Consider the following 11,890-nt stretch of genomic DNA (forward strand, 5'->3'; position numbering starts at 1 on the left):
TTAAAAATTGAAAAGTTTTGATAAAAATTTTAGATTCGAAAAGAAATTATTTGTTTAAAATATAGAACGGATTAAACTTAAGTAAAATTGTTCATGGGTTAAGTTGGTTTTTGGTGAAATTTTAGGTCCAATTGATATGCTCGGGTTCGACCTGAAAATTTGACCCAAATTTTGCCCCAACTTGACCCAGATTATATATGCTGAGCTTTGGCTCAGACCAACCTGGTAAGTATTAAGGCTTATAGTATCGATACAATAGGGAATGTATCAATACTTGCTACAAAGTATCGATACGTTGGGGAGGATAGTGATATTCAAGCAATTTTTCTTTAATTTTCAAAATATCGAACCTGAAAACAGTATCAATATCAAGCAGGGTATCAATACTTTTGTAAAAAGTACCAGTACTTTGTTAAGATATCCAGGCCGGATTCAGGTAAAAGAAAATTTACTTAAGGCTTGGCCCGTTTAGAAAACAGATCTCGTTTTTTGTCTAAGCCCATATTTTAGATTTATATTTTTATTCAGAAACTTCTCAATTTTCAGGTGGACCTTTGAACCTGAACAAATGACTCGATTTATAAATAACTTTAAACTTAAGTAAACACAAACCGTTATATATAAGTTTAAATTAAATACGATTCGACTCGATCTTACCCGTAAACACAAATTTTTACTATTTATTCCTACAGCCCAACCATATACTTATAGCAAATTTAATGTATAAATATACTAATCGCATCAGGATCTTTATATAGTAATCAAATATTTAATAGAACCTAGTGGTTTGGACTTTGATGTGGTCACACATTAAAACTATTTATCACCCATTTCCCAAAAGTAGTATTTATTATAACACTCATGCAATCTAATCATTTCATTTTTTGGGATTATTATTTAATATGCTTATTGAGTGGATCTGTCGATAACTGAGTTATTCGTTTAAATTCAAAACTTCATTCGGAATTTAAAAATTTTAGATAAAAATATTAGATTTAAAAAATAGATTTAGACAAAAAATTGTTTAAAATATGAGTTTGAGTTAAACTTAAACAATAAAGGTTCGAGCCTAGTCCGATTTATTTTAAAGTTTGTAATATTTTAATAATATATTTTATATATTATATAATTTATAACACATAAAAATAAATCTATATATAAAATTTATAATGTAAACATTAAGAATGCTAAGATAACTATATATACAATTTTATTAAATAAATATAAAATTATAAATATATTTTATGGACGGACTTAAAATAAGTGGGTTTAGATAAAATTTTAGACTCATATTTCGGACTGGATTTGAATAAGTATAAATGTATTAATATTCGACCCAAATTCAACCCAGCCGATGAACACCTTTGCTATCGAGCTTTGTTTAATTTTAAAGTTGAATTTTATTGGATTTTTACGCGGGAGTTAATTCTTTCCCAACGTTATTTTCTTTATTTGCAAAAATCAAACTCAATACCGAAAATTGAACTTATTATCACTCAACCAGAATTATTCATATTTCTATACATTAAATGGATATATGATTATTTTAGTTGAGTGATAATAAATTATATGATTAATTTATTTTTTTTAAATACATTTTAACTTCATTAACTGTATTAAAAATTCCATTAACAATATATCAACTTTCTTTTACTTGTCAAATTATGGAAAAAATAATAATAATAAAAAAGGTAAATTTACTTAAATGTGGCTAATTTATAAGTTTAAGTTTACATCATCTTTGATTTTATATTAGTTAATTTTTATACATAAAATGGAATAAAAATTTAATCTGTTAAAAAAAATCAAATAATCAAAAATATATTAATATATACTGATTGAGTCTTAGAGTCTTTTTGAATGAACCGTGCATTTATCTCTGATTAGGATAAAAATAACGGTGATAGTAAAATTAATTACTACATCGATGAAATTAGATACTATAGCATTAGATAAAAAGTGAGTTAAATGCAGTGCACTGGAACGCACCACCTATCAAAGAGGCCCTTAACTCGATTGACATGAGTATTGTTGTCAATGCAGAAAGACATAGGTTTGAAAGCGCTGAAGCGCATTATCCTTCCGTTTATGTTTGTAGGCTATAGATTATGTCCAAAGAGTAGATATGATCGTAACTAACATATTAGAAATTATAAGAAATTATTTTTAATGTGTTAATATTTCAAAGATAATTCAGAAATATCATCAAATACACAAATTACCAAATGTGATTTTTTTTAATTTATTAAAATAGAAAATTAATTTCAAGAAATTTCATAATTTGTCTTTCTTCCCTGTTATAAACATCATTTTCTAAGTACAAATAATTTTAAGAAAATCAACAAATTAAAAAAAAAGGAACAGGAAAAGACAAGAAAACCTAAACCACGAGATTTTAAAGAAGGGTACAAATCGACACGTGAACACGTAAAGGAGAAAGGGTAATTAAGTAATTAAACCATTCGGACATCAAGCGTATATTGGTAAGAATAAGAAAGCAGTAAAAGGAACTGCGAAACTCTGTATTCAACTTCTAAGAGTCTTTTCGCGTCATTTAAAAAAAATATATTTTGATTCAATTATTTTATTTTATTAAGGGAGCTATTAGATTGTTCACATCAAATTTTGGTTCCTCGCTTTTCTTGGTGGATTTGCGTTCCCAATAAAATTTTTGAATTTTTTTTTTTTATATTTTCGATTTTTCGGCTTCTTTATTGTTGAATCTTGAGGAATATTTCGAGTGAATTTGATTATAATCTCGATTCCAGTTTTGATTCCGATCTCGTTTTGGATTTAATTTCCTGGAAAAATGGCGAAGCGTGGATATAAGCTGCGTATCCTTCAGCTTAATTTCTTGTTTTTTCTTAGCTTATTTTTGCATTTTTATTCAATTTCTGAAGTTTTTTCTTAGCTTATTTTGCATTTTTATTTAATTTTGAAGTTAGTTCTTAGCTTATTTTGCATTTTATTACGAATTTGAGCTCAAATTTTTTCTTTCTTTTTAATTTTTTTATTAACTATGGCCGTGTTTGGTATCTAAGAAAATAGAGAGACAAGGGAAAAAGAAATTGAAGTAACAAGTGTTGGTTCAAGTGAAAAAATTTGAATATTTTATAAAGATTTATTATTTAGCTGATAATGTTAGTTTGATCTCAAATAATTTCAATTTAAAGAGAAAAAAAAATCCATAAATCTTTGCTTCATTTATCTAACAAATGAAAAAAAAAGGCATTTGGGTTTTTTTTTGTAATTGATTTAATTTGTTTACTAAATTGCTTAATTCCTTGACAAAATGAATATAGAGGAATTTGTGGCTCATACGGCTAATGTGAATTGTTTAAGTATGGGAAAAAAGACACGTAGGCTTCTTATTACAGGCGGAGATGATCATAAGGTCAATGTTTGGTCAATTGGGAAACCCACTTCTTTAATGGTAAGTGTTTTTAGGTTTCTCTTATGCTTAGATTCTTACCAAGTTTAGGGTTTAGTGTGGAATCTCGTATACAATAATCGTTTTTTGATACTCAAACTTGTATTTTGGATCTATAGATGCGTATAAAGGTATCCTTATGTAATAATGTGCAGAGTCTTTGTGGTCATACTAGTCCAGTGGAATCTTTAGCTTTCGATTTGGCCGAAGATTTTGTGCTTGCCGGTGCATCTACAGGTGTGATTAAGCTTTGGGATCTCGAAGAAACAAAGAGTAAGTGTTTGATTCCTCCTTGAGAACTCCACTTAGTTGTAGTATACCGAATTAAAATCGGGTAATAAGTAACTTGTGAAATGCTTGGTGTTGTTCTTGAAGTGTAGTGGTTCGTGGACTTACTGCACATAGATCCAATTGCACTGCTATGGAGTTTCATCCGTTTGGCGAGTTTTTTGCATCTGGTTCCATGGATACAAATTTGAAGATATGGGATATTAGAAAAAAGGGATGCATTCACACATACAAGGGTCATACTCGAGGCATTAGTACGATTCGATTCACTCCTGATGGCCGTTGGGTAGTTTCTGGTGGATTTGATAATGTTGTAAAGGTAATTAGAGATTGCGAAATCATCAGCATGTAACAAGTCATCGGTTTTATTGATCATTTTATCATGTCGTTGTTAAATAGGTGTGGGATCTTACTGCTGGAAAACTCTTGAATGAGTTCAAGTTTCACGAAGGACATATTCGCTCCATAGATTTCCATCCTCTCGAGTTCCTCCTCGCCACAGGTAAGATTTCATTATGAATCGATGAGTTTTTCATGGTTGCATTTCTTTTTCTATATTGCTTGTCGTTGCCATCTTGGTTATTGATAGACTTCCTTAGCCTGTATACGGACATGTACTAAGTATTTCTGAACAGTTGCTCTCTTGGGAATATTGTAATTTATCTGCAACTGAAACTTTCAGGTTCGGCGGATGGAACGGTAAAATTCTGGGACTTAGAAACTTTTGAACTGATTGGATCTTCGAGACCTGAGGTATATAAGTTTATATGTCTCCAAAATATAACTATAGAAGTTCGCTGTACGGCTCTTTCCTTTGCCGAGGATACTTATTTATGTAACAATCAGTCTTTACTTTGATATGTATAAGTGTCTGATTTTGATACCCAAGTTTGAAAAAAATTCACACTTTAAACGAAAAGAAAAATGTAAATACAACTTCCTTTTTTGATAATAAACCTTCTTCCATCATGCTTATATAAAATATTTATGTTGCTTCTTTTCAGGCTACCGGGGTTTGCTCGATTACCTTTCATCCTGATGGGAAAACCCTTTTCTGTGGATTGGATGATGGTTTGAAGGTTTGAACCTTTCATTGTAAAACCATTCGGTTCTTATCCGAATTAAAAAGCAAACTTCTGAATTTCTGTTGTCATAATTGTAGGTTTATTCATGGGAGCCAGTGGCTTGTCATGATTCTCTTGATATTGGATGGTCAACACTTGGTGACCTCTGCATCAATGAAGGCAAACTTTTGGGGTGCTCGTGCTATAGAAATTCTGTTGGAGTTTGGGGAGCAGATGTATCGGTATTTACAGTCGTCCTTTTCTTACATTGTTTTCCCTTTATGTTTGATCAGTTTTTAACTCGAGTGAAATTTTATCTGTCTTAAACTTTCTTCTTAAAAGCATTGTTTGCACATGTCTCAGCATATCGAGCCATATGGGCGAAATGACCATTCCGAGAAGAAATTTAATCTTAAGGGAAGTTATTCATCAGAGAAAGCAGGGAGCGGCATGAGATCAACTTTGGGATCACAGCCCCTATCTCTTGATTACGAGACCAAGGAAATAAAGAACATATATGTTGACAGTAAGCCTCTTTTCCTTTGTTACCATGATTAATATCGCACTTGACTGCTTCACTGATGGCACATAAATGTGAAGGTGAATTTAATTTCCAGATGTTAAAAGGTGGATGTACTTGAGAGGTCTCTCTATTATGGGGACTTGACCAAATGAGTTCCTTTACTATTAAATGGATCAATTTAGTCCCCGAACTATTAAAAAGAATCAAATAAGGCAAAATTGGAATAGATTAATGTTTACTGTTTTAAAAATACTATTTACTGTTCAACAGATTAATACTTTTAAGGTTTTTATGATTTTGTAAATGAAATCCTTTGTTTGGAATTGAACTGCTATTGGAAAAAAATAATTTTCAAGGTTAACTCCATTACAGTTTGGACTTATTTGATTCTTTTTAATAGTATAGGGACTAAATTGATCTATTTAATAATAGGGAAACTAATTGATCCAGTCTCTATAATACAAGGACCTCTTAGGTACCTTAACCATTTTAAACCCATTCTAATTTCTTAAGCTACATTTTGTCTGTCATGATGTTCGGTTTTCCATGAAAAGCAGCTGGCAGTAATACGATTGCTGCACCAAAAGATGGCTCTTTGAGTTCTACAGAAGTGGTGCTTCCGTTGGACGCCAGTGAAATAAGTAATCCAGAAGCTGAGGAGCAGAGTCCTGGAACAGGAGTTAATGCTAAATCTAATGGACAATTAGGTAACAACCCTGTCGTGAAAGAGACTACAAATTCGGTAAAAGAATCTATCACCTTTTCAAGGACAAAACCAGGAATGTTGCTCAGACCTGCTCATGTTAGAAAACCATCAGTCAACAAGTTCGAGGTTGAAAAGCTATCAGCTGTGGTTGAATCTGGAAGGTTAGACACTGCAATGGATATGAATTCTCGAACTAGTCTTGTATTGGAAGATGGAGCTAAAAAACCCTGTGATGAAAAGGATTCAAACATTGAAACCGTTACTGAGAAACCTGAAAAGATGTTATCACCGCAGACACCCTCTAATCAAGAAACTCGTAAGTTTTATTGTACACCGTGTTATCATTTGTGGCATATTTATTTCTTTTATAGTTTTTAATGATTAGTGTTTGGGTTTTTTCTTTATCATTTTCAGGTAATGAATCACTCGATCACAACAAAGGCTCAAACTATGTCAAATTTGTGAATGGAGGTTTGTTCTCTCTTTCCAGCTAAGTCTTCGAATGTATATAAAACGGAATGCATTTTGATCCTTAGAAATTTTGCCATTGGCAGTGGCTGTTGTTCGAGGAAGAACCCGTAGTCTGGTTGAGAGATTTGAACGAAGAGACTTATTAAACTGCAGTGGTGATCTGGCAACTGACAGTATAGCTCCTGCTGTACCTGAAGCAGATAAAACACCGGCCATAATCGTAAGCTTAAGTGACCTTTTCCTGAAGTTTCAAGTTCCGGTTTTTGATTTTATAGATATTAAAAAGAAGCTGTTCAAACCAAACTTTTGCGATTTTGTGACAGGAAGGAGGGACAAAAATATCTAAAACACAACCTATATCGGCCAATGATGTAAGTACTGCCGAAAGTCAAAGTTCTAGAACTGAACCAGCTTCTAGCTGCGAGGGAGGCATTACTGCTAGTCCGATTCCTACAAGGGAATCGACGCCTACTTCCGTTGGGATCATTACTGGAGATCAAATTTCTAGAAGGGAATCAACCTTCACTCCCGGTAGGATGATTGCTCGAAATCAGAATTCTAGAAAAGAATCAACCTTCGCCTCTGATAGGATCATTACCATAAATCGAATTTCTAGAAGGGAATCAACCTCTACTTCTGATGGGGTCATTAAGAAAAACCAAATTACTCGAAACGAATCGACTTCCATTTCTGATGGAATCATTTCTAGAAATCAACATTCTAGAAAGGAAGCTGCTGCTGCTAATGATGTGAGTGGACCAAACGGTCTATATACTGAAAATCAGATTTCTAGGAGGGGATTCAATTCTGGTAATGATCGGAATGTTACTAATATCGAAAGCCGAATTTCAAAGGACGAGTCGATATCTACTAATGACGGAAACCTGACTGAAAGTCTCATGCAAACGCATGATACATTCTTAAGTACTATTCGGTCACGCTTGACAAAGCTACAGGTAAGTTTCACCGCTGGTTTGTGGTAGCCAACTAGCTAATGCTTTTGTTCGTTGGTCGGATTTCGTAATTGATTCGTGGTAACTTGTAGGTGGTGCGGCATTTTTGGGAAAAGAATGACATTAAAGGTTCCATCGGTGCACTGCGTAAACTGCCAGATCATTCTGTGGGTATTTGTTGGAATATTTTCATGTTTTCCAAGGCTCATCATCCATATTCTCTCTTGCTTAGACTCGACTACTTCTGGTGCAGGTGCAAGCTGATGTTATCGGTGTTCTCATGGAAAAAATGGAGATTCTCAACTTAGATCTGTTTTCCGGCTTGCTTCCCGTGCTTATGGGCTTATTAGATAGTAAAATGGAAAGGTATTTTTCGAAATTGAACTTTTTAGTTTTTTCAAAAACTGAAGGCGAAACTCAGTTTAGACATGTAGATGTTATGATGCTCATACGGGTTTTTGGACTTGTGATACAAATAAACAGGCATATAAATATCTCATTGGAGATGCTCCTAAGGCTTGTAGCTGTTTTTGGTCCGATGATACGCTCAACTGTCTCAGCCCGACGTAGTGTTGGTGTTGATCTTCATGCTGAGCAGAGGTCTGTCTTTTCACTTTCTTAACTATTTTTATCAGTTCAAAGAAAGCCACTACGAACTAATCATTGTTTCAAAATCCGAACATAGGCGAGAATGTTGCAATCAATGTTTTATGCAATTACAAAAGATTCAAAAACTTCTCCCACCACTCGTAAGGTAAGTTGCTCAATTTTCTTAATGGCAGTGTTTGTGAAAAAAGTATTATGGAGACTCTATACTAACAGTCAGATTGCATTTTGCCCGCTCTATAAAAAAAAGAACAAATTAATCTCTATATCTTAGATCAAAGAGCAAATTAGTCATTTTATTAAAAATTTCATCTATTTTTAATATTAAAAATTGGCCTTTGTACATCAGCATGAGGCACACATGGCATGCCATGTGTCATTGGTTATTCCGTCAGCTACGATAGTTGTTAACAGTATGAACAGATGGATTTTTTAACAGAAAAAATCAATTTGCTCTTTGATCTAATGCACAGGGATTAATTTATCCTTTTTTATAATCAAGGGGTAGAATACAATCTAATTCCTAGTACAAAGACTTCCATAATATTTTTACCAAGTGTTTGTATATCACGAGGCTTATATGCATGAAAAATCCGGTGATGAACTTGAGTAGCCTAAAAATGGGTTCCTGTTTTTTCCATTGTGGTTTGTGCAGGAGAGGCGGTACGATAGCAAGAGGTGCACAGGAATTGAATCTGGCTCTTCAAGAATGACAGATGAATGCCGCCATATAGATCATCTAGCACTGAAACATGAATGATGTGGTCGAGTCAAAACCACTTAAAAAAAGGCCATTTTGCCGCGGCCGTGTCTGTACCAGACTCCATTAAGTACCGTTGAAGATGGATGAAGCTGCATGTTTCTGTTTTTTCCTGGTAAATTTTCCTTGCTATTCTTTGATTCAATATACAGTGATATTTTGCTATCTTTTTGTTAATAATGTATGTGTGCATGTTCTAATGCAAAGATGTACTCTTTAGCTATGAAATTCAATGATAATATATCAGATTCCTTGGAATCAATTTTTCTTCTCTTCTTTGTAACAATAAATAGTAATATCTTAATTATATGATTAAAATACAAATTTTTATATATCAAATTCATATTTCTGAAATTATAATATATCAAATTTTATATAATATATGTTTATAAAAATAAAGTAATTTCGATATACGATATTTGACTTTATTCGATTCTTTTTATCAATATTATTATAGATTCTAATCATATTTATTCTTTAACACAATATCTAGAACTGTCTATAATTCCTCTCTAATCATAATGCGTTTCAGCGTACTCGAACTGGCGTACTCTTGCATTGGCAACAATGCCCATATCAATCGAGCTAAGACTTAATCGGTGACTTTATTTGATTTTTACATTTATGATTCTAAATTGATTTTATCAAGAATTTTTGTTCTTGATCCCGAAATAATTTTCTCAATCTATCCTAAGAAATTAAATATTTTTTTTATTAAATTACATTGTTGCATTAATAATAATAATAATGAGATCCATAGTCTCACATGAAATATGTAATCATGGACCTAGTATGCATAGTAGCATTCGATTTTATTTTATAAAACCCTTAACAAAGTTGAATTTTTTTTTATTGAAAGCAAATATAGATTTGATAATTATAGTATTCTTATTATACTTATGGGATGAATTTTAAAATTATACATTAATTTTGATTTAATGTGTAATTTGATACATGAATTTTAATTGTGGTTTAAATGCATACATAAAATTTTAATTTTGATTCAATCATGTACATTTAAAAAAATAGTCAATTTATTTTTATATTGGAAATATATAATTATATGTGTATGTAATATATAAGCATAAAATAATGTTATATAAATAGTTGTGTTAATAATTTGTGAGAATTTGATCAAATTAAAATTTCGTGTATAAAATTACATAAAATTAAAGTTCATGTATAAAATTACACATTAAATCATAATTTATGTATAGTTTTGAGATTTATCCTTATATTTATCTATATAATGTTAATATAGGTATAACGATAAATTTAGCCCTTAATGTTTACTTCTTTTGTCATTTTGATTTTTCTTCATTTTTAGGTCATTTTGGCTCCAACCTATAAAATTTAGTTGAATTGCTTGCTCTTTGACGAAAAATTTGATTAAACTATTAAAACTTTAAGCATTTTATGTATATTTCATTGTTAACATGGATAAATTTTCTAAAATATTTTATGAACTTTTTTAATTTTTAATTTTTTGAATTTTTTGAATTTTTATGAATTATACATGGATTGCCACGTTAGTGGTCATATCAATACCGTTAAAATTTTTACAATTTAGTCATTTTTTGATGTAAAAGTAATCAATTTGACTAAATTTTAAATGTTGAGAGTCAAAATGATAAAAAATAAAAAGATCAAAATAACAAAAAAAAGTGGACCCTAACTTGTTAGTTTTGTCTCGTAATGTGACACGTGGTATATTCTTATTCAACTCGTTCATTATCTAAGTAACTTGAGACAAAATAATAAATTAGATACCTGACAAAAAAATCCGGGTAAATTATATTTACTGTCATTAAATTATTAGTAAATTTATGTTTTAGTCACTTAATTTCAAAATGTTATAAAATGATCACTAAATTATTCAAAAGCTTTTACTTAAGTCATTAGGCTATTAAAGCTACTGTATGGCCTTCTTTGTATGGGCGAAGCAATAAATATTTTTGAGGGGGGTCGGAATAAAGTTGTATATTTTTATGATAGCAAAAGTGAAATTTCACCATTTTAATAGCCTATATCTTTATAAATTTTAAAGGATTAAATTAAATTTTTTTCTCATTTTTGGGGGCCAAAGTGTAATTTTATCATATACTAATTTAAAATTTTTAAAATTAGAAAATGACTAAAGGTGAAAATTTCCATTTTAGGGGGTCGGGGCCCCTGTCAGCGCCCTTTGGATCCGCCTCTACTTCATTGTTCACAATCTGCAACAATCCAAAGCTCTTCTTTTTCTCTTCTATAGTTTAGTGTTTTTATTTTTATTTTTATGAAACAACATTGAGCGTTACGAAGTTGTAAATCAAAACTTTCAAATTGTTCAGTAAACATGTTTTAACTTTTTAAAGTTTAGTGACCAAAACGTAAACACACTAATAGTTTAGAGTCCTTGGATGCAGTTTATCCCAAAAAATACATACATGAAAAAAAACTATAAAATTAGGAGATTAAATTTATAATTAAGCCATAAAATAATAATAAACTTAATTAATCTCACAAATTACTCAAATCAAATATATTATAATTTTATCTTGCTTAAAAAAACATAGTTATTCAAATTAGTCCAACTTTAACTCAATAATCATCAAAGCCTAAATTAATTATTTTCATATAGGTATATAAATTTTATTTCCTTTTCAATTCACTCAACCCCTTCCTCCTTTGCATGATCTTAGATATTTTTTTTTTACTTTGAGCTTAGATATTTCTTGCTTTTTCTTTTAGGGTTAAATTGTTATTTAGGGTCTAAAATTTTTTTAATCCGAGTTAGGCCCTGATTTGATAATTGTTTCAAAGACTTGAATTAAGTAATTGTTCCACATGAGCTTGAACTTTTTTATTTATTTAAGTTAGTCATTGAAATTGACAATTATTCTCATATTAAGAAACGAACTTAGTAACTGTTTTTACATTGGGGCCCGAACTTTAGACTTTTTAAGGACTAATGTTGACAAAAAAAATCTTAATGTGGGAATAATTAGCAAGTTCATGGCCTAATTTGAAAAAAAAAAGTTTAAGTCCCAAAAAGAGATTTAACCATTTCTTTTAAATTGAAAAAAATATATAAAGGAAAACAATTA

At 30.9% G+C, this 11,890-nt stretch overlaps 1 protein-coding gene across 5 annotated transcripts; it reads left to right on the forward strand.

Annotated features, from left to right (window-relative positions):
• Window positions 1–2,482: 2,482 nt before the first annotated feature.
• Window positions 2,483–9,063, forward strand: LOC107960200 (katanin p80 WD40 repeat-containing subunit B1 homolog KTN80.3). Of its 5 annotated transcripts, none has more exons than XM_016896487.2 (18): window positions 2,483–2,834; window positions 3,303–3,433; window positions 3,586–3,703; window positions 3,811–4,037; window positions 4,118–4,220; window positions 4,401–4,471; window positions 4,723–4,797; window positions 4,881–5,024; window positions 5,146–5,308; window positions 5,860–6,327; window positions 6,426–6,482; window positions 6,566–6,702; window positions 6,806–7,438; window positions 7,528–7,602; window positions 7,689–7,801; window positions 7,919–8,035; window positions 8,121–8,189; window positions 8,697–9,063. In XM_016896487.2, the coding sequence occupies exons 1-18, from the start codon at window positions 2,810–2,812 to the stop codon at window positions 8,752–8,754; spliced, it is 2,784 nt and encodes a 927-aa protein (XP_016751976.2). In that variant the 5' UTR covers window positions 2,483–2,809; the 3' UTR covers window positions 8,755–9,063. The 5 variants fall into 5 exon arrangements, with proteins under 5 accessions (XP_016751976.2, XP_040972379.1, XP_040972378.1 ...); XM_041116445.1 differs by having other exon boundaries at window positions 6,453–6,482; XM_041116444.1 differs by having other exon boundaries at window positions 2,508–2,834; window positions 5,863–6,327.
• The last annotated feature ends 2,827 nt before the right edge of the window (window positions 9,064–11,890 follow it).

The sequence above is a fragment of the Gossypium hirsutum genome, chromosome A06, assembly GCF_007990345.1.
Source record: "Gossypium hirsutum isolate 1008001.06 chromosome A06, Gossypium_hirsutum_v2.1, whole genome shotgun sequence".
Classification (NCBI taxonomy): Eukaryota; Viridiplantae; Streptophyta; class Magnoliopsida; order Malvales; family Malvaceae; genus Gossypium; species Gossypium hirsutum.